The sequence below is a fragment of the Siphateles boraxobius genome, unplaced genomic scaffold (assembly GCF_051911475.1).
Source record: "Siphateles boraxobius isolate OS27281-9 unplaced genomic scaffold, OSU_SipBor_1 2, whole genome shotgun sequence".
Taxonomy (NCBI): domain Eukaryota; kingdom Metazoa; phylum Chordata; class Actinopteri; order Cypriniformes; family Leuciscidae; genus Siphateles; species Siphateles boraxobius.
The window spans coordinates 13,084,818-13,110,228 of NW_027508810.1; the positions used below are offsets into that span (position 1 = coordinate 13,084,818).

Sequence of the window (25,411 nt, forward strand, 5' to 3'; positions counted from 1 at the left end):
ATAGTGGACAGATGAAAGTCATACTTTATACTTTTATGGGAATTACTAATTATTTGGATCCGTATTCTAAAGTGAAGATCATGGCAACTAACTAGTAATGACTCAAGTGTTACTTCATGATCTAGCCATGATTTGTGCAACCAAACACAAAAGTAATTTCAAGCGTTTGAGATTTTTGGTGAACTTTAGAAAACTTTTAGAAAATTTCTTTAGAAGTATAGTAACACTTGAGTCATTACTAGTTAGTTACCATGATCTTCACTTTAGAATACGGATACAAATAATTAGTAATTCCCATAGAACTATGTAGTAACACTTGAGTCATTACTAGTTTGTTCCCATGATTCTTACAGTAGTTACTAATGAAAAGCCAATAAAGTGTAGAATCTTCTCACTCAAAAGACACACACACACACACACACACACACACACACACACACATATATATATATATATATATATATATATATATATATACATATGCTAGAATATAATAATTTTTAAAAATTAAAATAAATTTTTTTGTGAGGTAAGTTAAATAATAAATTCAATCTATATGGTACTTGGATGGCTGATGACTCAATATGTTCCAGTCGTCACCGTGACTCGTTCAATGCCAGTCCAAAGGAATGCCAGAAAATTGGCCACAGGACAAGTAAGGTCCCGAGTCCCGACAACTGCATTTAAAAATCCATTTCTTTAAAATTATTCAGTTGATAAATAGACAGCATAGGCCAATTATTAACAGCTTACATATTGATAATTTAAACAACCTTGTGTATTCGTTTACGGTAGCAGTTCAAATGTTAATGTAGTGCAAGTCATTTATCCTGCATTGGTTATTGATTAGTTTTGTATGAATTATGAAAATTTTCAGTAGTTCTCTGGGAAGCATAAAATAATATAGTAGTTATTGAAGTACCCCTTTCATATGTGCACTATTACTTCCTAATTTGTCAATCAGAGTTTCTTTTTAGTTAATAGTAGTTACTAGATTGTTAATAAACTTTTTCAGTAGTTCTCTGGGAAGCATAAAAAAATAGTAGTTATTGATTAGTTAATAGTGAACTACCACTTTCATCTGTGCACTATTACTTACTAGTTCGTTAATCAGAGTTTCTTGTTAGTTAATAATAGTTACTAGATTGTTAATATTGTGTTACTCATTGGTTCTGGTGTAGTTATTCATTAACGAAGGAATCGTATTCTAAAGTGTTACCGAATATTCTTTCTCTCCTATAGAAAAGAATGAATCGAATTTTTCGTCAGGGAGACTACAACGCACTGTCTGATGCGATACTGTAGTAGATGGTTGCATAGTTATAAATTTCTCCCTGATATTATCAATCTTGTAAGTAAAGAAGTGCATAAAGTCATTACTGCTGTGCTGCTTGGAAACGTCTGGACTTGAAGCTTTATTTTTCGTCAATTTAGCCACTGTTTCAAATAAATACCCAGGGTTTTGTTTATTTTCTTCTAACAGGGTTGAAAAATAAGCAGATCTAGCTGTTTTTAAGGCCTCTCTGTACGCAATCATGCTCTCTTTCCATGAAATGCGAAAAAAAACTCTAGTTTTGTTTTCTTCCAGTTGCGCTCCATTTTTCTGGCTGCTCTCTTAAGGGCCTGAGTCTGCTCGTTGTACCATGGCGTTAGACTATTTTCTAAGCTCTCTGGGATACTGAGGAGAAGAAACTGATCAGGAATGTTATAAATAAATTAATCTTTAGTAGCAGAAGTGAAAGGTCTAAAATATTTGTAACACAGAATCGGCTTTGAAGCCTTGGCTAAATGAAGTATACACAAGACTAGATAATGATCTGAGATGTCATCACTCAGCTGCAGAATTTCAACGGCATCAACATTGATTCCATGTGATAATATTAGATCTAGATTATGATTACAACAATGAGTAGGTCCTGACACGTGTTGTCTAACTCTAAAAGAGTACAGAATGTCTTTGTGGCGAGCACGACGAGGCTGTGGGACATGAGAGAATGGCATGAGGCCGGTGGCGTGATTACTAATGAGCGACACCTGCGCCACGCACCTGTCTCGTATCTTCACTGTCGTCGCTCCTCCTTTTATGCTTCCGCTCCCCGTGAGAGATACGAGACCAGTGCATTGTGCAGGTGTCGCTCATTATTAATCACGCCACCGGCTTCGCGCCATTCTCCGCGGCCCTCGGCCTCATCCTGCTCTTTAAATGCCAATCCCTATGCATCTTTTTCGTTATCTACATGTATATTAAAATCACCAACAATTAGGACTTTATCTGCAGCCAGTACTAACTCTGATAGAAAATTAGCAGATTCTTTGATAAAGTCTGTATGGTGCCCTGGTGTCCTGTATACAGTAGCCAGCACAAATCCCAAATGTGATTTATCATTTACACTACATATTTTTACTTTAAGCACCAACACTTCAAAATAATTATATTTGAAAACAAGACTTCTCAAAAATTCTGAAAATATTACTATAAATAACAGCAACACCTCCCCCTTTGCCTTCCAGACGAGGCTCATGTTTATAACAGTAATCTTGAGGGGTGGACTCATTTAAAGTAATGTAATCATCTGGTTTTTAGCCAGGTTTCTGTCAAACACAGCACATCTAGGTTATAATCTGTGATCATATCATTAACAATAAGTGCTTTTGAAGTGAAGGATCGAATATTCAGCAACCCAAGCTTTATCCTTTGTTCATTCGTATTATATCTGTTTATTATTTGTCGAACATCAATTAAATTTTTACCCTTAAATGGGTTTGGGAGTTTTTTATATTTCCTAATTCGGGGAACAGACAGTCTCTATATGATGATATCTAGGTGAAAGAGGCTTCATGTAATGGAATTTATGTGACCTCAGTGACGTGAGACAGCTAGCAGACGGTCGGTTTAGCCAGTCTGTCTGCTTCCTGACCTGAGCCCCAATTCATGTTTGAGCTCTAACACTATGTGCCATATTACTTGTCACTTACTGCTCCGAGACACGAAAGTTGAGGATCCAAATGCAGTTTTATTGAAAGGGTAATTCACAGTCGTAGTCGTAAACAGGCAAAGGTCCTAAACCGGGTAATCAGTCCATCAATAAAAGGGTCAAAGGAGCAGAGGCAAAACCAGAGGAAACCAAGAAAACCGGACAGAAGATCGAAAACCAAGATAAAGAAAACCAGGAGAATGCTTGGAATTGCAGTGTGACACTAAACAAGACTGTTCAGGGAAATAATGAGTGTACATGATTTAAAAAGGTTGAGACTGACAAGGTATGAGAAACAGGTGGATGCAATCAGGGATGATGGGACCAGGAAGTGAGTTATGGGAAATGTAGTTTATGAGGGAATGACAATAGTCTGATGTGGAGTGCCACCTCTGGTGGCTCTCAAGGGCACTCCAGCTGGTGATCGTTACATTACTAGAGAGAAGAGCAACACCATCCCAGGAGGGATGAATACCATCTCTTTTCAACTGGTCAGGTCTGCCCCAAAAACTTTTCCAATTGTCTATGAATTATATATTATTTATCGGACACCACTTAGACAGCCAGCCATTGAGTGAGGACAGTCTACTTAGTATCTCATCACTCCGCCAAACAGGAAGGGGTCCAGAGCAAATTACAGTGCCTGACATTCACACACCTCTTTAACGTTAATTTTAGTGATCTCCGACTGGCGAAGTCGAACATCGTTAGTGTCCACGTGAATAATAGAGAATTTAGGATTAGCATTAGCCAGCACTTTTAAATTTCCTTTGATGTCAGGAGCTCTGGCTCCCGGCAAACATGTGACTATTGTGGCTGGTGTCTAGGGTTGCCAACTTCAGAAAAGAAAAATAATCAAACAATCGTGGTTCTTTACAGGAAAATAAGAGACACTCAAAATATTTGTACTGTATCACACAGTATATGTCATTTCAGGTTTGTACGTGTTTAAAAGATTCTCAGACATAAACACATTTGTTTTGCTTAACCTATTAATGTACAATTTAATTCTAAAATGAATTTTAAGGTCATAAAAAAGTCACATTACCCACAAACCATAGTTCAAAATAATAGCATTTATCTGAAATAGAAAGCTTTTGTAACATTATATACTACATTTGAAAGAAATTAAAGGTAATTGTTATGATAAGGTGGAAGCAAGGAGGAAGCAGGATCCAATTGCAGCACACTTTATTTAATAAACTCAAACTACATAAAGACTCTGGCTAGGGCACAAGACTCAGGAACAGAACCACCAACATCAAGGTACAACAACACAACATTAAGAACTCACAAAGACTGAACAAGACACAGGGCTTAAATACATACTGGACTAACAACGAGACAAGGGACACCTGTGAACATTTAAACAATCAACCAATGACACAACAGACAGGGAAACACAAGGCAAGATCACATGACTAGAACAGGGGATCACATGACAGACAAGAACCAGGAACAAGAAACAAAACCCAAACCGTGACATAGCCCCCCCTCTATGGGCGGCTCCCGACGCCCATCAAAACAAAAAAAGCACAAGTTCAGGAGGGTGGTGAGTGGAGGCGGTCTTGGGGGAGGGACGGAGGGCCAGGCTCGCACTGGGACCAGGAACCAGGACACAGGAATGGCGAGCCTGAGCCACAGAGCCTGGGTGGACCTGGCTCTTGAGCGACCAGGGCAGAGCAGGATGCGCAGGCGGTGGCCAGGGCGGTGAAGACCCCTCGGGCGGCCACGGCGGTGAAGACCCCTCGGGCGGCCACGGCGGTGAAGACCCCTCGGGCGGCCACGGCGGAGAAGACAGTCCATCGGGTGGCCAGGGCGGCGCAGACACCGGCTCAGGAACAGCAGACACCGGCTCAGGAACAGCAGACAACACACACACTGACTCTGGCTCGGGAACAGACAACACACTCACTGGCTCTGGCTCGGGAACAGACAACACACTCACTGGCTCGGGAACAGACAACACACTCACTGGCTCGGGAACAGACAACACACTCACTGGCTCGGGAACAGACAACACACTCACTGGCTCGGGAACAGACAACACACACACTGGCTCGGGAACAGACAACACACACACTGGCTCGGGAACAAACAACACACTCACTGGTTCGGGAACAGACAACACACTCACTGGCTCGGGAACAGACAACACACACACTGGCTCGGGAACAGACAACACACTCACTGGTTCAGGAACAGACAACACACACACTGGCTCGGGAACAGACAACACACTCACTGGTTCGGGAACAGACAACACACACACTGGCTCGGGAACAGACAACACACTCACTGGTTCGGGAACAGACAACACACTCACTGGCTCGGGAACAGGCAACACACACACTGGCTCGGGAACAGGCAACACACACACTGGCTCGGGAACAGGCAACACACACACTGGCTCGGGAACAGGCAACACACACACTGGCACGGGAACAGACAACACACACACTGGCTCGGGAATAGACAACACACACACTGGCTCGGGCTCAGGAACAGACAACACACACACTGGCTCGGGCTCAGGAACAGACAACACACACACTGGCTCGGGCTCAGAAACAGACAACACACACACTGGCTCGGGTTCAGGAACAGACAACACACACACTGGCTCGGGAACAGGAACAGACTCTGGCTCGGAGACGGCCATCTTGTCCGTAGACACTGGTTCAGAAGCGGCCATCTTGTCCGTAGACACTGGCTCGGAGGTAGTGATGTGAACAGTCTCTGGATCAGCAGAAGTGATGTGAACAGTCTCTGGTTCGGCCATCTTGTCCGTAGACACTGGCTCGGAGGCGGCCATCTTGTCCGTAGAAACTGGCTCGGAGGGAGTCACGTGAACAGTCTCTGGATCAGCAGAAGTGATGTGAACAGTCTCTGGTTCGGCCATCTTGTCCGTAGACACTGGCTCGGAGGCGGCCATTTTGTCCGTAGACACTGGCTTGGAGGAAGTGACATGAACAGTCTCTGGATCGGCAGAAGTGACTTGAACCGTCTCTGGATCGGCAGACGTGACTTGAACAGTCTCTGGATCGGCAGACGTGACTTGAACAGTCTCTGGATCGGCAGTGGTGACTTGAACAGTCTCTGGATCGGCAGACGTGACTTGAACAGTCTCTGGATCGGCAGACGTGACTTGAACAGTCTCTGGATCGGCAGACGTGACTTGAACAGTCTCTGGATCGGCAGACGTGACTTGAACAGTCTCTGGATCGGCAGACGTGACTTGAACAGTCTCTGGATCGGCAGACGTGACTTGAACAGTCTCTGGATCGGCAGACGTGACTTGAACAGTCTCTGGATCGGCAGACGTGACTTGAACAGTCTCTGGATCGGCAGACGTGACTTGAACAGTCTCTGGATCGGCAGACGTGACTTGAACAGTCTCTGGATCGGCAGACGTGACTTGAACAGTCTCTGGATCGGCAGACGTGACTTGAACAGTCTCTGGATCGGCAGACGTGACTTGAACAGTCTCTGGATCGGCAGACGTGACTTGAACAGTCTCTGGACTGGACGGGACCAGCGGCGAAGAGGGCCTCGGCTCTGGCTTGACGTGGCTGACGTGAAGCTCTGGCTGGACGTGGCTGACGTGAAGCTCTGGCTGGACGTGGCTGACGTGAAGCTCTGGCTGGACGTGGCTGACGTGAAGCTCTGGCTGGACGTGGCTGACGTGAAGCTCTGGCTGGACGTGGCTGACGTGAAGCTCTGGCTGGACGGTCTCTGGCTGGACGGTCTCTGGCTGGACGGTCTCTGGCTGGACGGTCTCTGGCTGGACGGTCTCTGGCTGGACGGTCTCTGGCTGGACGGTCTCTGGCTGGACGGTCTCTGGCTGGAAGGGCTCTGGCTGGACGGGCTCTGGAACTGGTTTGACGGGACGAGATTCAGGCAGGACGGTGATCCTTGCAGACCGTACGGACCTTAGCGGGGAATCTGCCAAGCTGGACATCAGCCCTGAACGCCCATAGACCGATCCGGTGTCAGACCCGCTGACTGGCGTGACGCGGGGAAACTCAGGCTCTGCAAGTGCCGAACCGCCCAAGGAAAGGGCCAGATCAACAAACCCTTTCAGGGTCCAGCCAGTATGATCCTCCGGCATCACTTGAGCGATGTGCCAATCCAGCCCGCTACAAAACAGGTCCACGAGCTGGGCGTCATTTAGAATTATTTGCCGAAATCAAAGACCTGACAGTGAAAGGGATTTGCCATTAGCTCGAGTCCGGATCGAACCGGGAGTGACCAGACAGCAGAGGATTCTGTTCGCAAATCAAACAATGATTTGTCCCAAAAGAATGATTAATTCTCAATTTAGAGTTTGTTATTCGTATGATCTGATGCCCATAAGGGTGGGCTGTAATTGGATAACGACCGGTGTCGTGATCATTCTCTATTGTTGTGTTGCTGTTGTATCAGTCAGTGGTTAGATCAGCATAGCAGTCAATAAACCGGACAAGGGAGGTCACGTACGGGATAAATAAATTAGGCCCAATATACGGGACGTCCCGGCTAATATGGGACAGTTGGCAACCCTACTGATGTCTCTATTTTCATCTTCCGTGTAATAGAATCACCAATAACTAGGGCACTTTCAACAGGATTCTCAGTGGGTGTTTCACTGACTGGGGAGAATCTATTAGTTATGGTAGTCAGAGCGGAAGAGCGCTATTTTGTCCCGCGACTACAGCGTCTCACGGTCACCCAGTTGCACGGGCTCTACATCCGGAACCGAACAATGTACAGAGTTTACTCTAGCTAGTCGCATCCAAAGCAGTATCTAATGCCCTTGCATGTCTCTGATTCTGAAATCTATTTCGTCAGCCTGACTATCTCCCTGCATTTGTCACATGAAAAGCCCTCTGTGCTGACAGAGAAGGCTATGCTATACATGTGACACAAAGTGCAAGTGACAATAACAGGAGAAGACATTGCTCACCGTGTTTGTTGACTGATCCTACTCACCGCAGTTGTTTGATAGACTTGTAAAAAGCGATAGCATGCGCAAAAAAAAAAGACGCCAATCACGGATGGCAGGTTAACAGGCTAGCGAGATACTAGCATGTTGTGCTAGCCATAATGATATAGATAAAAGATAGCTATGTCAGATTAATGTGATAGGCAATATTAGACTATATCTAATATGTGTTGATGAGTAAGTTATATTTAGCAATATAAACAAAAAGGAATGATAGTAAATATAGATTTAAAACAGAAAGCTATAAGGAGCATACAGATGCAAACCAGCAGCAAGGCAGACAGGTGCAATCGATCAGCAGAAAGGCAGACAGGAAATGGAAATAACAGAAAAAGGAAATAATTTGTCTTTGAATTTGATCCAAGTATATAATATAAAATCGTTGCAAAACTAGTCAGGATGATCATGACCCTGATGTGAAGCAGAAGGATCTATAAATCGGATGGCTTGATTCCTCTAATTAATAAAATATATATCAAATATTTAGCACAAGTTTAAATTTAATAACTGAGAAGAAAGAGACACAAGAGTGCCACAAACATAAAACTAGCACAGCTATAGTAAATTGGTAGCCATCAATCAAATATACAACTTATCATTATTTAATTTGAGCATAAAATGCTGAAAAGACAAATCAGAATTAAGTATCTCAGAGATTTGTGTATTAAATAGTACAAATGTTATATTTATAATATGATATACAGTTAAGCTCTTAAACTACCTTTCCTAGATTTGTTGACTGAACAGAAAACCGGTTTCGCCAGCACACGGATTTGGTTGATTTCACGGATTTGCATGGTAAGACATCCTGTTGTGGAGGTTTTTTGTCATTTTATAATTTATTAGGTCACTTATCTGCCCAAAAGCCTATATCTCATTCAGTGTCCATCAGCATAGAACTGAATGACTGAGGGTCTCCATATAGCGTCTTTTTCATTTTTATGACATTGAATGTCCACTATCCTCTCAGCCATCCTTACTGTATAAGATTAACATACGTCCTGATCCTTTTAAGCCTGAGGAAAGTGCCATATTCTGCTAAAAAAAATAAGTGCTAAGACAAAGGCTTTGTTAAGGATTTGAGCTCTGCCTGTTGTGACAACGGAGTTCAGCTGCAGATAGTCAGAGTGGTGAAGAGCATTGAGATAAGATTAAATGGTTGTGTTGTTCTCATTTGGAACAAAGATCTTTTTGAGGAAGATGTTGTCTGGATGTTCACGCCAACAGAAGCTAAATGAAAGACTACTTTGTGTAGCAAACAGATAATGGAGCGTGCAGAGTTCTACAGATATCTTTAGTTGAGAGACTTTGGCCATGAAATACACTCCCACTCTCCTCACACATACACATACGTACACACAGGCCAAAGATATGCCGGTAAATATTCAGCGATATCTAGAGAGGAGAAAAATTATTTTCATTCCTCAGTTGAAGTTATTAAAGCTATGAATATAATTTAAAGTGTTGGCCAAAACTAAATGGGGAGCAGCCAACACTGTCCTTCTGCGACTTCGTAGGGTATTGATCCGGGCCCGTTTGGACTTAAGAGCATAATTAATGATTCTGCCAGGAAATCATATAAACAGATGCTTGACACCATCATCAGGGATTACAGCTTGCCTTGGAAGCATTCAGACCTTCACCCGTGCAAAGTTTGTACATTGAAGCCAATGAACCATCACTTCAAAAATAGATGGTTGAAGCTATCACTTCAATGTGCCATCAAACTAAAAGCAAACAAAAATAACCCAGCCTATTTTACAGTCTTTTAACCCCAATACATTCGCTTTTATGAGAGCAAACCTAAAAGCATCAGACATTTTGGTAATCGTATTAAACCACAACCTAAATATAAACTTGAACACTTTAAATCAAATACAGTTCAGTTTTTTTTTACCTTCCGGAACAATAAAGAAACCTGTCATCAACATGGATTTGACTCATCACAAGAAAGGAGTGACTCACCCAAATGTATATAGACATTATAATAATAATAATAATAATAATAATAATAATAATAATAATTTGTTACATTTTTATGGCATTTTTCTGGGTACTTAAAGCGCTTTACATGGAAGGGGGAATCTCTAGACTATATCATGGATTTGACTCATCACAAGAAAGGAGTGACTCACCCAAATGTATAAAGACATAATAATAATAATAATAATAATAATAATAATAATTTGATACATTTATATAGCACTTTTCTGGGTACTTAAAGCGCTTTACATGGAAGGGGGAATCTCCTCAACCACCACCAATGTGTAGCATCCCCCTAGATGATGCAACAACAGCCATATTGCACAAGAACACCCACCACACACCAACTTATTGGTGGAGAGGAGACAGAGTGATGAAGCCAATCAGTAAATGGGGATGATTAGGATGCCATGATGGAAAGTGATGGGCAAATTTGGCCAGGATGCCAGAGTTACACCTCTACTCTTTTTCCGAAGGACATCCTGGGATTTTTAATGACCACAGAGAGTCAGGAACTCGGTTTAAAGTCTCATCCGAAGGACAGTGCTTTTTGACAGTAGGGTCCCCGTCACTATGCTGGCGCGATAGGACCCACACAGACCACAGGGTGAGAAGCACCCCCTACTGGCCTCACTAACACCTCTTCCAGTAGAAACCTGGTTTTTCCAGGAGGTCTCCCTCTCATTTACTAACCAGGCTCAGCCCATAGCCCATTGTGATCATCCTTTAAAGTAGACCACAGAATCAATTATTTGGTATTGTCTTCTGCTGGGTTCCAGGCCATGTTGAGCTTTCAGGGAATGAGCAAGCTGACACTGCTGCAAAGGAGACTATTCATCTGGATGTAGAAGAATGTCAAATTCCGCCCTCAGACCTTAGACCTACTGCCAATCATTATATATTAAATAAGTGCATGGCAAGAAGAGTGGGATATGTGTCCGAACAATAAATTGCATGAAATCCACCCTGAAATCTCAAACAGACTTTTAATCTCCCTTAAAGCAATTCAGTTTTTGCCGTGAAGATAGTCACAAATGCTGGCATGGCATTAAATAAGATTATACGGATACTGATCTAAGGAGGAGAAACCTGGATCCCCAGCAAGATGTTCTTTAACATTCATGAAAACTTTCCATTCCACAAAAGGTTATTTATAGTGGAAAAAGTGGACAATATTTTTTTAAGAAATGCACTTAAATGTTATTTGAGGAACCCAAAATGGTTCATTGCTGGGAAAATCCCCCTTTGGAACTTTTATTTTACAATGTGCCCCTACAATTTTAAAGGTTCCTAATATTGTTTTGGTCTCCTACTATAGGTTTATATGCATGCAAGGTCAAAACACACTTACATTTTCTCATAATATACATTACTTTTCTCACAGTATCTGAAAAGTTTTGATAAAGCATTCAGTCTCTCTAAACCCCTCCTTTCCGAGAGCCTACATTGCTCTGATTGGTCACATTGCCCAGTTTGTTGTGATTGATCTACTCTGTTCTGATTGGTCAGATGGCCCAGTCTGTTGTGATTGGTGCATTCTGGGCACATTCACTACATTTGCACAATCGACATGAGTCGATTTTATTTGTGCTAGCCCTGAACTGTGGCGGGCTGTGTCTGTGTGTGGGAATGGGCACTGTGACGTGGGCATTCTTACAACACTCATAACACCATCGGCTATGGCCGGGACACCAGAAAATACACTCTTTATTGGATTTATCTGGGTAGCCGTAAAAACGGCTGTTGTGTGCAGGCAAGCGGGCAAATGAACCGACTTGTTGACTTCTAAATACACTGGAACAGTCACATCGCATGGAACTGGACGAGCGAAATGTTTCGGTGAAAATCCGGCCGCAGCGAGATTTGAACACCGTCACTTTCCTAGGATGGCTAGGAAGGCTTTGAGACCTCGGGCTTGATCTCAATCCTCGGCCGGGGCCCGCGCTGAGGGGGGCGGCGTCCAGCAGAGCGAGAGCGCGGTCTCTGTTCTCGGGCCTGGCGGCGCTGAGAAGCGGCGGCGGGTGGTGCAGGCTGTGGCTGTGAGCTACGGGCAGACGGCTGTTTCGAGCGACCTGCTGCGGAGCTAGAGCGCTTCGGGAGGAAGTGCTTCATAGCCTGCGATGTCTTCTGAACCTCCTGGAATCTGTCCGCGAAATCTTTGACGGCAGATCCGAAGAGGCCCACTGGCGAAATGGGCGCGTCGAGAAACACAGAGCGCTCCGAATCCGTCATTTCAGACAGCGTTAGCCATAGGTGTCTCTCAGCCACGGTGAGAGAGGCCATGTTCCGCCCAACGGCCTGTGCAGCAGATTTAGCGGCGCGAAGAGCCAGGTCTGTAGCGCTCCTTAAATCCGCAACGCTGATCGATCCCACGCCTTCCTCGTCCATTTTTCGGAGAAGGTCGGCCTGGAAGATCTGCAGGATGGCCATTGTGTGTAGCGCCGACACAGCTTGCCCGGCGGCGGTGTAAGCGCGACCGTGCATGGCTGACGTCACTCGGCAGGCTTTAGATGGCAACACCGTCTGTGCTCGCCGTCCAGCAGAGGGCAGACAGAGATGTGATGCTACCGCTGCTTCCACAGGAGGAAGAGAAAGGTACCCTCTGTCTTTCGCACCGTCCACAGTGGAGAATGCAGCAGAGACAGATGTACGCATTCTGGCCGAGAAGGGGGCGTTCCAAGACCTCGCGACTTCTTCGTGAAGCTCAGGAAGAAAAGGCGCGGGTCTGGACTGTGATGGGGCGTGGTCCTTCTTGAGGAAACATCCATCCAGTCGGTTGCGCGGGGGTTGCGCGGGCGCCTCCCAGTCGAGGCCGAGGTTGTCGACGGCTTGAGAGAGCAGACGCATCAACTCAGACTCAATGCCCGCTCTTTTCCCGGAAGGCTCGCGAACAGCAGAGGGGAGGTCCACAGAGCTCGCCCAATCTTCGCTGTCCGACGCCAGGATAGAACAAGCCTCGGCTGTTTCGTCGATCTCAATGGCGGAAGCGGTGGCAGACGGCGGCCGTTGTCCATCGGTGAGTGACTCGAGCGATGCCGGCGAAGCTAGCGGGCGAACCGGCGAGCTTTGGGGGGCAGGAGAGGGCTCGGGAACGCGCTGAGCGCGGCGCTTTTTACGGCGCGGCATCGCAGCGGGTTGAAGTGCAGGCTCTGAGAAGGATGCCAGGCGAGTCCTCAGAGTCACCATAGGCATTAGCTCGCAATGAGGGCATCCGCCGTCGACGAGAGCGAGAGCCGCATGATCCTCACCCAGGCAGGAAACGCAGATGACATGACGGTCCCCGTCGCTGAGTGTGGCTCGGCACGAGCCGCAGGATCTTTGCATCTTTAAAAAGACGATTGCTCTTTTAGAACAGATAGAAACAGAGATAGAGTGTGAGTCGCAGCGGCGAACACACACTCAGCAGTGAAAAGGATATGAACGCCGGAAAGCGTAGCAGGTATGGCGGCTGAAGGCGGCGAGGTGCAGGCCAGCGACTTCAGGCTCGAAGGCTCGTCCCGCAGAAGGCTTACAATCAGACGGCTCGGCTTCTCACTCCGGATCCAGCGATGCAGTAGTGCTTCGCTGAAGAGTTGAAAATCAGTTTGTATCAGCCTGTCGAGCGTATTTATAGGCCAAGGCCACGCCTATTCTGGCGGGACGCAACGAAATGGGCGCGAAGCACCCCCATTGGATGTCACGTCACGCAGGGCCTCTCTCGATAGGCTTGCTGCTGTTGCCGCAGGGCAGCCAATAGGCGCGCGAGCCGTCTTGCCTATGTCTGCACGCTGCCGCACAGCGTTTTACATTAATCAAAATTAAAGGATAATTTTTGGCTTCAATATCTCATGGAAAAGAGGTTTTCCCCATAGTGTAAGATATTACGCAGTACGAGAGATACTCTCGTAAGAGAACAGCGTCTTTGACATGTCCACAAAACTCAAACCAAACTATTCCAAGGCTCAGCTACAACTACAGTGTTTGAGGGTCAAAGTAGACGTTGTTTTCGAGCAGCCAATAAAGAACATAGGCTGGCATTATGCAAACTTGTTTCAATTTAGGTTTGTGCAGGAAATAAGACGGGAATCACTAACGACTCGTTTCAGGCAGGTCAGAAACGGTTCTTTTTTTGGGAGACAATAACTCCATGTATCTGAACTTTAATCTTTTTTGTAGACCTTTTACATTCACAAAAAACAATATTACACACTACAATAAAGGTAATAATAAAATACGTGCACTTTAAGTAGGATTGTGGGATACAGAGGAACAAATGAAGGACAAGATAACCAGGCTTTACTATCCCATTGAGTTTCCATACTGAATAACAGCTGCTATGGATATGCATTGTTAAGCAGCAAATGACAAAACTGTACCATAGGATCTGACAAATGGACACCCGTACAAATGTGGTCTGGATATAAGGAATGTTTAAACAGACTACAGCAAAGATTTCCACGTTTGGACAGAGTGTACTTTACGAAACCTTTCAACCCATTCTTTTATACAACTGTTGAGCATGTACCTCTATTACAGTATCACTTTCCCTCTCGGGCTTTGTCTCAGCAAGTCTGCTTGTGCAGGCACATGCATTCACTGCAGTTGCTCAATGATGCTTCAGGCACAGCTTAAACCTGGCAAAGTCTGTGCTTTCACAACGTTCGGAGTTGTCACAATCTTAACACCCCTGGAGCGTTTGAATCTAACCCAAAACATCAACAGAAATAACTGACTGATTGAAAGTCAATTGCCCCACTGCAGATACGCATTTTTGTTGAACTGTAATACTAGTTTAAAGTAATGAACTTTTAGAATGTAAAAAGTCACCAAAATAACTTTTCACTTAACATGTTAAAGATTACTACTACTACTGCTGCTACTTTATGTTAATGAGACCAAATGTAGACGTGTGTAAGGAATATTTGTATAAATAATCCTGAAAAAAATGTATCACGGTTTTCACAAAAGTCTTGCACCACAGCTGTTTTTAACATTAATATTAATAAGAAATGTTTCTTGAGCAGCAAATCAGCATCTTAGAATGATTTCTGAAAGGTTCATGTGACACTGAAGACTGGAGTAATGATGCAACAGTTATTTAAATTGTAATAATATACTGCATTTTGCATCAAATAAATGCAGCCTTAGTGATCATAAAAGACTTCTTTCACTATACCAACTTGACTCTAAACTTCTGAAGTTGTGTAGTGTAATGCTCCCAAATAAAGTCATTCATAAAAATGCTGGTTTAAAAAATTATAAAATCATATTTTATTTGTAGTAACTTTAGCAAAGCTCCTTAGTAAGAGTACTGCTTGTGTAGTCACCAGGTTTTTGGTCAGTTATGTAGTTTGTGCTACAAACTTGAGTTGTAAATAAAGTCATCTAAGTCTAGAAGTCTAGATCAAGCAGGAGAAACGTAAAAATTAAAAAATCCAGTGCAGAAATGAGGCCTTACACAGGAGTGGCTTTTCTCTTATGCGTACATTGGATTTACTGTATGTATGATGATACTGACTTGGCATTTAGAAATGTCAGCTATATTTCACAACAGCACACAAAGTCTCTAGAACGCTGCAGCACGGATTGTGAACACAGATTTTACTCATGCAGAGATCCTTGGATTGTATTCTCATCTGAAATGGCAAAAAAAAAAAAAAAATTTAAGCAAGTGTCCTTGGTGTATCGTAACACTGAAACGACCCATTAAAGGCGCCTGCATATCCTAACGGCTATGAAATTTAAAAGAAACACTGGTGAGTGACATAGTTCTTGTGTATTATGTTATTGAAGTATTGTCATGCATGAGTTTGCCTGCAGAATGCAAACCTTCATTCATTCCTGTACCTCAGGGTGCATCTGTGCAAGATATGGGGTAACATTATCATCCTGGGAGATGTGCAAATTGTTTGCCTGAGATTGAGAGAGCGATGCTGGCTATTTGTCACGTTTGAGGGTATTAGAAAATCTACAGATGCGAATCTTGGGTTTCCCCCTTTGTTTAACATACTGAAATATGTTGTCTGAAAAAAAAATTAGAGCAATTGAAAATATAATTTCTTTGTTTTTGGCAAATAATGTCTATTAATTTCTATAATCAGATGCTAAACGTTTAACCCTTAAACGCATACCTCGGGCCTTTAGTGACCCGTGACATCATTCACTACCCTCCTCCTCAATCATTTTTAAAGCTAGACATCAACTTTCTTAGTATTCATCAATCAATTCATTATAAACAATATAACAAGAAAAAAATTAAATTATTAAAAAACGTCTGTTCTCCCATTCAGTTTTGTAAAAATTGTATAGGGTCACTATCGACCTGAAGTGTGTAACAGTGTAAGTATTTTTCTGCACAACGATAATTGAATTTTTGATGACTGAATTAGCGTAACTCACCGTTATTCCACCAGCAATCAAATATCACTGTCAAATGATGGTTGATCTGGTGAAGAATCTGTAAGTGATTAAAATGTTGATTTTGAAGATGAAAATGATAGTTTTGAGAATGTGTTTGAGATGCTGAATGTACTGGGAAATGAGTTCTGATGAGGGCAGTGATGATGGTATAAAACATCTGCTCAAACTGAACCCTTACAAGCTCCAAAAGGTAACAAAATATGCTTTATTTTATTCTTCTGTAATTGTTACTCTAATATCAGGAAAGATTTATATCATCACGACAGGTAGAGATCCATCCGTGTTAGTTAAAGATCTGGGTCGCTAAAGACCCGAATATGTAATAATGATTGGTGAAACATTAATGTATTCAATGGTTAAATTGAATAAAAAACTCACTGTCTCTCTTGACTTTTAGTGAGCTACATAACTTATGATCATATGAAAAAGGCTAATCTACACACATTTACAGGCTATGTATGCACATTTTCTATAGTAGCCTATATGAATATTCATTGGCATGAATCACAAAACTGCAGAAAGCCAGAGGAGTTTTTCAAATGATTTAGCTGATGCACATATATTTCTCAATATAAGATGAGAAAAATCAATACAGGAATAAAGAATGTGCATGCTCACACACACAATTCAAGATACACTTTTGTGCCAGACATTCAGCTTGTTTGTAAAAACACAGATGTACCCTGATCTCACAATGTGTAAGCACAGCATTCCCTGCCAAATATTCCAATAACCAACAGCACTTTCAATCATCATAGCAACAGAGACTTATCTTCTGTTAGATAAACATGCCATATCTCAAAGCTTCTGATCTCTAACTGCACAATCAAAAGGGTATGTGTTGATAATTGCTCTACTTGTTACTATTGGGATAGTTCCCCAAAAATGCAAATTCTGTTTTCAGTTACTCACCCTCAAGTTGTTTCAAACCTGTTTGAGTTCCTTTCTTCTGTTGAACACAAAAGAAGATATTTTGAAGAATGTTGGTAACCAGACATTGACTTCCAAAGTATTTATTTCAGTCAATGGCTGCTGTCAACATTCTTCAAAATATCTTCTTTCTTGTTCAACAGAAGATAGAAACTCATTTTGTAACAACTTGAAGGTGAGTAAATGATGACAAATTGTTTAATTTTTGGGTGAACAATCCCTGTAAGGGGACACTTTTGCTATGGAGAAAACTTTAGATAATCATTTTTTGAATAGGGAATGTTGTTGAAAGAATAAATTACAAATGAGAGTAAAGAGATATAACATATGAAAATAATTCTAGTTACAATACTTCTGTATACGCAATATGATTTTTGAAGATCATGTGACACTAAAGACTGAAGTAATGACTGCTGTAAATTCAGCATTAAAAAGTCGAAAACAGTCATTTTAATTTGTGATAATATTTCACAATATCAAAAAAATGCCTCAGTGAGCATAAGAGACTTCTTTCAAAAACATTAAAAACATTAATTATTCCAAACTTTTGACTACTATAATATATGATATAACTTATTTATGATTATTATTATAATATTTATTTAATTACGTAATTAGAATTATTTTACTGCTTATCAAATGACATACCAGGGATTTGTCAGTGTGTTCCGAGATCATGTGCTTCAACATGAGCTATGTGCATTTAAACTCATTCCACACCTCATGTCAAGAGAATTTAAATATTTGGTTGTATATAATGTATATAGCTCATGTTTATAAGCACAATATGACCTCTAAACACACTGACAAATCCCTGGCCGAGTATGTTATCTGATAAGCAGTGATTTTCTCCAATTTAGGACTGTATGAACAATGCTGTGTTTGAATAGCTTAGTACCTTTAGATCTAAACATTGTGTGATTATTTGGCACATATGGGCTGGCATTTACCTGCAGGCACATGCAGGGAGATTAACAGTGACTCACGCACTCATCATATGGCCGGTGAATACAAGTGTTCTGTCACCAGCCTGATTAGTGCACCCTTTCATGATTCACCACAGTAAACACATATCCTGACATAGAAAATTATATAGCCTTATATTGCTCATGAAATGTAGGATGCACTTTTGCACAGGAATTTCTCCCATAAAACTATTCAGACAGCTTTAAAATGTGTGATTTGCAGGAATGTCTATATATCAGACTGATTTTATGCCACTGTGGTTTGAGAAATGTACAGTCTTATTTATAAGGTTAACACTTTATTTTGATGGTCCACTTTAGACATTCTACTAACTATAAGAAACTTTGCAAGTACATGTCAACTTAATCTATACTAACCCGAACCCTAACTAACATTCTACTAATAGTCTAATAAGAGTTAGTTGGGATTTAGTTGCAAAGTTAATTATAGTAGAATGTCTGGAGTGGACCATCATGACTCTGAAGTACAAATGCCAGATCGCCATCTTGTGGTCACAGACAATAATGACAACAACCAAAGAAGGCATGTTGCAACTCATAATGTAATAACAAAGCATAGGCATTACATTATTAATGTAATACAATGTTTATAATGTAATCATTTTTGTCAAAATGTAATAAAATCTTGCGCTCATATAGCAATAACTATTTTCCAATGCAATAACGATTTTTCACGTAATGTAGGCTAAGGTTATTGAGAAATATATTAGGCTACATTATGAACACACTGTAGCAACTTATAATGTAATCAGTTCATATGGTAATGGCAGCACATAATGTATAAGTAAAACAACGTTCACAATATAATAAATATATTTCAATGTAATAAATTGATTATTGTAAAATAAGCTAATACGCTAAAAGTAGGATAATTAAGCTGCATTGTGAACACAACAGTTTCATTAAAAAATGTGTGACAGCCCAGATATACATTTTAAGATTTTTGCACGCAATTATAAAGTTTCTGCTTTGAATTATTGTAATAGGTTTTTAATCATTTTTGAGATAATTTAAATGGTTGTTATAAAACTTGTTGTTACAAAAATGTCAAACGCATTAATCATTTTAGCTATTGTCACTTACTGCTGGTCAGTAAAAACAACAAAGGAGATTAAGAAGTCTTTAATTTGCATCCAAAAATACATACAGAGAGTACAGGGACTTGAACATCAAACATACGTTTTGTTATTTGTCACATTATCGCAAGACAAAGAAGTGGGGAGAACTAAGAGCTTAAATACATGAGATAATTAACAGAAATGAGAACATGTGTAGAACTAATTAGAAACCATATGGGAACAAACTAGTGTGCACAGGGAAATATCAAATTAAAAACACAATGAAACTAAACGGAACCAAAGCATAATCATGACAGCTATATGATTCTTTATGATGCTTTCGATTTTTCTAGATAAATAAATAAATACAAAATAATTAACTAATTTTTCGGTTATGTGATGCACTGAAAACCAGAGTGACACATTTAATAGAACAAAAAAAGTAGAAACCTTGGATTCACTAATTGCATAAAGTCTTCACATCCCTGAACTAATCCTTAATCGAGGCACCCTTTGGTTGTATTACCACACTCAGTTTGATTATCAGCTTGGCACATCTTGACTTGGGAATACTTCCTCGAGAATGAACCTCATTGGTCTGCTCGCACATCAAGTGAACATGCTTGAGAATTTTATAATAAATTCTTAAGTGTCAAAGTGGCAGTTGTGTTGTGGTCAATGGAGGTACAGAAAGATTTCAGATTTCATTAAAAAGATCTTCATTTGTGTTCCAAAGATGAACGAAAGTCTTACGGGTTTAGAGCGGGGTATTAAAGACAGAAATTTCAGTTTGGGGTAAACTATCCCTTTAAAATTAGTGGAATGGGTGACATTTGCTTGTTGTAACTCTTCAAAATTAAAACTTAATTTTTTATCTTTTTTCAACACTGAATCTAATACTCCACATATTTAACTATTCAAAATGTGTATTGGTCAAACTCAGGCAACTTTATCTAGTTTTTTTTTGCAAGGTTTCTAAGCAGAAGATGGACGCATGTTTTCTCAGTCCTGTTACCTGAAAATCATGTGCCATTTAAAAAGCATGTTTAAAAGCACGTCAATTAATTCCTTTGTTTTCCCCACAAGAAAGTGTTTATTTTAAAGAAATTGTTGGTTATATGTACAAATAATTGATATTAGGTTAGGGTTATAAAAAGCACAAAGCCATTTTTCCATTTTAAAGAAGACTTTATTCTATATAAAGTTTATACTTTTTTTTATCATTTAATTTATTAAATAATTGTATAAATGATGGGCCAAACAAAACTGATAAAACAGTGGTTTAACTGTTTTTTTGTTTTGTTTTTTAAATAGTAACAGGAATGAACATTAGGTTACAGGAATGACAGTCATGTGTGCATGTGTGTGTATGAGAGGGAGTGTACATGACTGTGTATGCATAAGATTTGTGTGTTCATAAGATTTCTGTGTTGAAGTTATGTACTATGTGCTAGTAGTACTTCACAGCGAAGGAGGTTGAAAGAGAAAGAAGGAGAGAGAGAAGAAGCGAGAGGGAGGGAGAAAGAGGGAAGTTAAGACAAAAAAAGAGGGAAAAGAGAGGGTTGCGGGTGTGTTTCGCTCCTTCCCGTCCTGCATGCCATAGGTGGGTGTTTCTGGCACCTGCATAGTATAGGTTTTCTCCATTTTCTACAAAATATAAGAAAGACAAAACGTTTAAGTCACTTTGTGGTGGACTGGAAGTATGGTGTTACATTGTAAAACTAATGTTAATGTCTACAATATATGTAATTGCAACCTTAAAACTCATAATTCAGGTGAATAGTAACTAATATTTACCATATTAAATCAACAAAACAGAGGACTCTACTCACTCCTGTTACTTTAACTCACTCCTGTTATTTTTCATACAGTATAAGTAACAGGACTGAAAGTAACAGGATTGAGTTTTTAATCAAAAATGTATCAAATACATGGCATATGGCCATAGCATACATGCTAATAGCACAAAGACACTGAGCAAATTCTAGTAACTTACCAAAAGTTAATATTTTTAAAATAAACAAATAAAATCTATAAGAAATAATTTAGGTAACAGGACAGTATGTTGAGACAGACCTTCTCAGTCATAGTTACAATTTCATCAATACAGAAATGAATGGTCAAAAGAAAAATAACTTATGGTTCGTATGGTTCCAAAAGAACTTATGTCTTCCCAGAGCAATCTCTCTATGGCTCTGGGTCCAGAAGATCCAGATGATGCAACTTCCTGTTGAAAATGTGTCTTGTGGATTATTCATAGACATATTCCAAGTTTTTCAGAGGGAGGGATGTGTTAGGGTAACAGGACTGAGTGAAAACCCGGGGACATGACTAAAATGTGTATTTTATCTAAAATATTAGATAAAATATTTTTTTTTCTCATGAAAAAAAAAACATTTTTAAAGCAGATTGGATATAAGGTCACACAACAATGCAAAAAAATATGATTTCTGAAGGATTGTAATCATTATATTTCATGGTAAAGTTTAGAGATAGAGAGTGCATGGGGACATGCAGAAAATGAGTTTTTTTATTGTTCTATGTAGTTATTAATGTTTTAATTATACATTTTAAATTTGTAGTTAGCTTAAATGTATTTTAGAGGTAATGTTCATGCAATTTTATACATAATGTCCCGGGGACAGTCACCCAGGTGGAATGGCACTGCATTGCAGGCCACACAAAACAAAATGTTTTCATAAATATCTGTCAGTGTTGACAAAAATGTTTGCATGGCAATTTTTACATGTCAAAAGCTGTAGGCTACGTACCAAAAAGTAAAAATGTTATTTCCTTTGAAAGTTACAATCATAGACTGTAAAAAAGATACAATAAGTTGTTGTCGTTTTGTTTAAATCTCTGATATAGTGCTATTGCTTACGGACTGCTGTTCCTCCTGCCTTTAGAGGTCGCAGTAACACTCTATTTCGCAGAATGAAATGCGGAAAGAATCATCATGGCAAAACATTTAAATACCGCAACACACTCACAAGACACTCACTGATAGTTCCTGAAGTAAAGCTTTTATTGGTCTTCAACGCATTACATAGTTGTTCTGTCAGGTGCCTTTAAGTTACGTCGTGTTACCTGTTTCCGGGTATGGTCGATTGACGTTTTTTTAAGCTCTCTTGTTAAACAAAATACAAAGTTATACTTATTGTATTTGACTTGTACCGTGCAAAATGAAAAGCTCCGTTTCCGTGTTTATCGTTCTTTTTGCTGCAAACGGTTTTTTGCTGGAAGGCTCGAGCCACTTGCACAGCAGGAAAATCAGATTAGCCACGGTAAGATTGTCAAATATTCTAATCCGAATCAGACTATGCTGGTGACTAACGTTATATAGTTTGTTTTCTTTCATTTGTCTTTTGCTCATTTTTATTATTGAACAGGTGTGGGGGTTTTCTTGGCAAAACTGCGGTAAACAAGATCCTGCACAATTGAAGACTCTCCATATATCTCCAGATCCCATTCCCATTCCAGGACAGTTAACAGCAGATGCTTCAGGCACAACATCAGTAGAGCTGGTATCTCCTCTCTCGGTAAGCTATAAGGACATATGATTACAGAAAGACTAAATTCATTTTGATATTTATCTTGAGAGAATTGCATGTTTGCAGTGAATATCTCTAAAAGCATTATGTAGAGAATTTCTGTAGGATTTTCAGAAATGCCAAAACAACTTCCTCTTCTTGGTTAAAAAAAGGTAACATGATGATTCCGTACGGAACAAAACATACGTATTTTTGGTGGAAAGAGGAACTCTACCTAGTACATGTTTTGTGATTGACATTATTATATATTTTTGAACATAGCATGCTTTAAAGAAAATGTCCCTATGACACGTATTACACTACCTATTATTACATGTATTGTTTATACAACAAGTTGACCCAAATACTTGTTAATATAAAAATCTAACTTTTTTTAATAAGGTTGGAAACGCCCACTTTTTTTTACACAAATACTGTGACAAATCAGGAATCAATACATTTTATGAAATCATAATATTATTTATAACATGTTTAATTAAATATGAATTACTGGGTTTGATTAAAGGGGCTATTTGAATTATCATAAGCTAATTTGTTTGTAAGCTAGTGTGCATACGAACAAACTATAAAAACCTGTGCTACAGATGACTTGCTGAAGAAGTTACATGAAGGCTAAAAATTAAAATTTTTGATTCATTTTCATAATTCCTGATTTCTTCAAAGAGGTTGGTGAGATAGTCATGTTTATTATGCTCCATCCAAATACTACAAAGTCGTTAATATCTTTACCTTTCACCTTGCACCTTGAACCTTTGAATTCAGTTCAGAGTTTTCTGGCCATTCTTGTGACCTAGTTTATGCCTTAATGGACTGTTAGTGAAATACATTTTTATGTCTGGAACCTCCGTTGGTTGTCTTGTGACTATCACAAGAGGCTGTCTTCATAAGGCATCATTTTAAAGGGCTAGTTCACCCAAAAATGAAAATTCTGTCATTAATTACTCACCTTCATGTCGTCCCAAATCCATAAGACATTTCTTCATCTTCTTTTTTTTTTTCAAAACAAACCACTCGCATGAGTTCATAAAATTGAGGTTGGAGTCACATGGATTACTTTTAGGATGTCTTTACTGCCTTTCTGGGGCTTTAAAGTGGTAATTGTGTCTACAGACTGCCAATGGAGGGTAAGAAAACTCTCAGATTTTATAAAAAAAAATCTTCATTTGTTTTCCAAAGATGAACGAAAGTCTTGCAACATGAGGGGAAGTAATCTATCAATGACAGAATTTTCATTTTGGAGTGAACCATCCCATTAATAACTCCATGTTTACTCCGTTATCTGTTTCAGGTGAATGTGACGTTGGAAAAAGAAGTAGCTGGTCTGTGGGTGAAAATACCATGTCTGGAAGAAATAGGAAGTTGTCATTATCCTAATATCTGTGACCTGCTCAATCAGCTCATCCCCCCAGGACAGGACTGTCCCGAGCCTCTGCATACATATGGCCTGCCCTGCCACTGCCCATTCAAAGCTGTGAGAGTCTCCCGATTCACAAGATTTTATTGAACATGCAAGAACACAAAAGTTCATGATGTATTTTTTAGAGGCATAACATTGTTCATATCTTTTTTCTTTTTTTTTCAGGGTGATTATTCTTTGCCGACGTCAGATATCAACATACCAGAAGTTGAACTGCCTGGCTGGCTAACTAATGGCAAATACAAAGTACAGGGTATTTTAGGAAGCTCTGAGAAGGAACTGGGATGCCTCAAAATCAGCTTCTCGTTGCATTCCTCGATGTAACAGCACTATCAAGCTGAGATTATTTACTGTCCTATGACACTGGTTTTGGGTAAGAAGAGAAAATATTTCCTGATTAAAGGATTTTTACCTGATTAAAGGATTTTTACCTAAGTTTCACTTTCATAACTTTTAAGAATGTGAGCACATTTGTTTTTAACTAATTAGAAATCTCATTCAATTGTTTTTTAAATGATTGGTAGAAACTGTAAACGTCCCTACATCAGATTGCTTCACAAACCACTGGACAAAGTTTGACAGCTGAGGCTCATGAGTACTGAAAATCTTTAGATCATAAACTGCACAGGTTTTATTTTATTACTGTAAATTAACATGAATGTTTTAACAACTGATTGTTTTCCTATCATGGTTTATTCTGTTATTTTGGTACAAATGAAGTGCAGTGTCAAATCAAAGCTGAACCAGTTTTGTTTAAGGGGGAAATATCTTGTTTTGTTTTTTTTCTTAATAAACATTCAAACAAGTTTAGTAGTTGTTTTACATTTTCTCATTTAGTCTGTAATATGCTACTTTACATTTTGATTTAACTTTTTAAAAATACTTTAAACTTTGTTTTTGTTGTCTGCACTTTATAATTTTCATACACTGCCCAGCAGCATCGTGTTTTCAGCTGAACATGTTTGATAAAGAGTCGGTGTGTTAGTGAAAGGTGTATTTTTTTTTACTGTCATGGTTGCATTTATCTTTATTATTGAGGTTTCATGGTGTGAATCAGCCTGTAGATGTCGCTGTATAGTTTGTTTTTTATAAATGCATAAAGTTTCACAGAAAAAACATTATTTCACT

General features: G+C 40.0%; 1 protein-coding gene across 1 annotated transcript; it reads left to right on the forward strand.

Annotated features, from left to right (window-relative positions):
* Window positions 1–22,227: 22,227 nt before the first annotated feature.
* Window positions 22,228–25,093, forward strand: LOC143744463 (ganglioside GM2 activator-like). Its single transcript, XM_077235973.1, has 4 exons — window positions 22,228–22,599; window positions 22,705–22,854; window positions 24,155–24,337; window positions 24,449–25,093. Exons 1-4 carry the CDS (start codon window positions 22,498–22,500, stop codon window positions 24,605–24,607), a joined length of 594 nt encoding a protein of 197 aa, XP_077092088.1. The 5' UTR covers window positions 22,228–22,497; the 3' UTR covers window positions 24,608–25,093.
* Window positions 25,094–25,411: the final 318 nt, after the last annotated feature.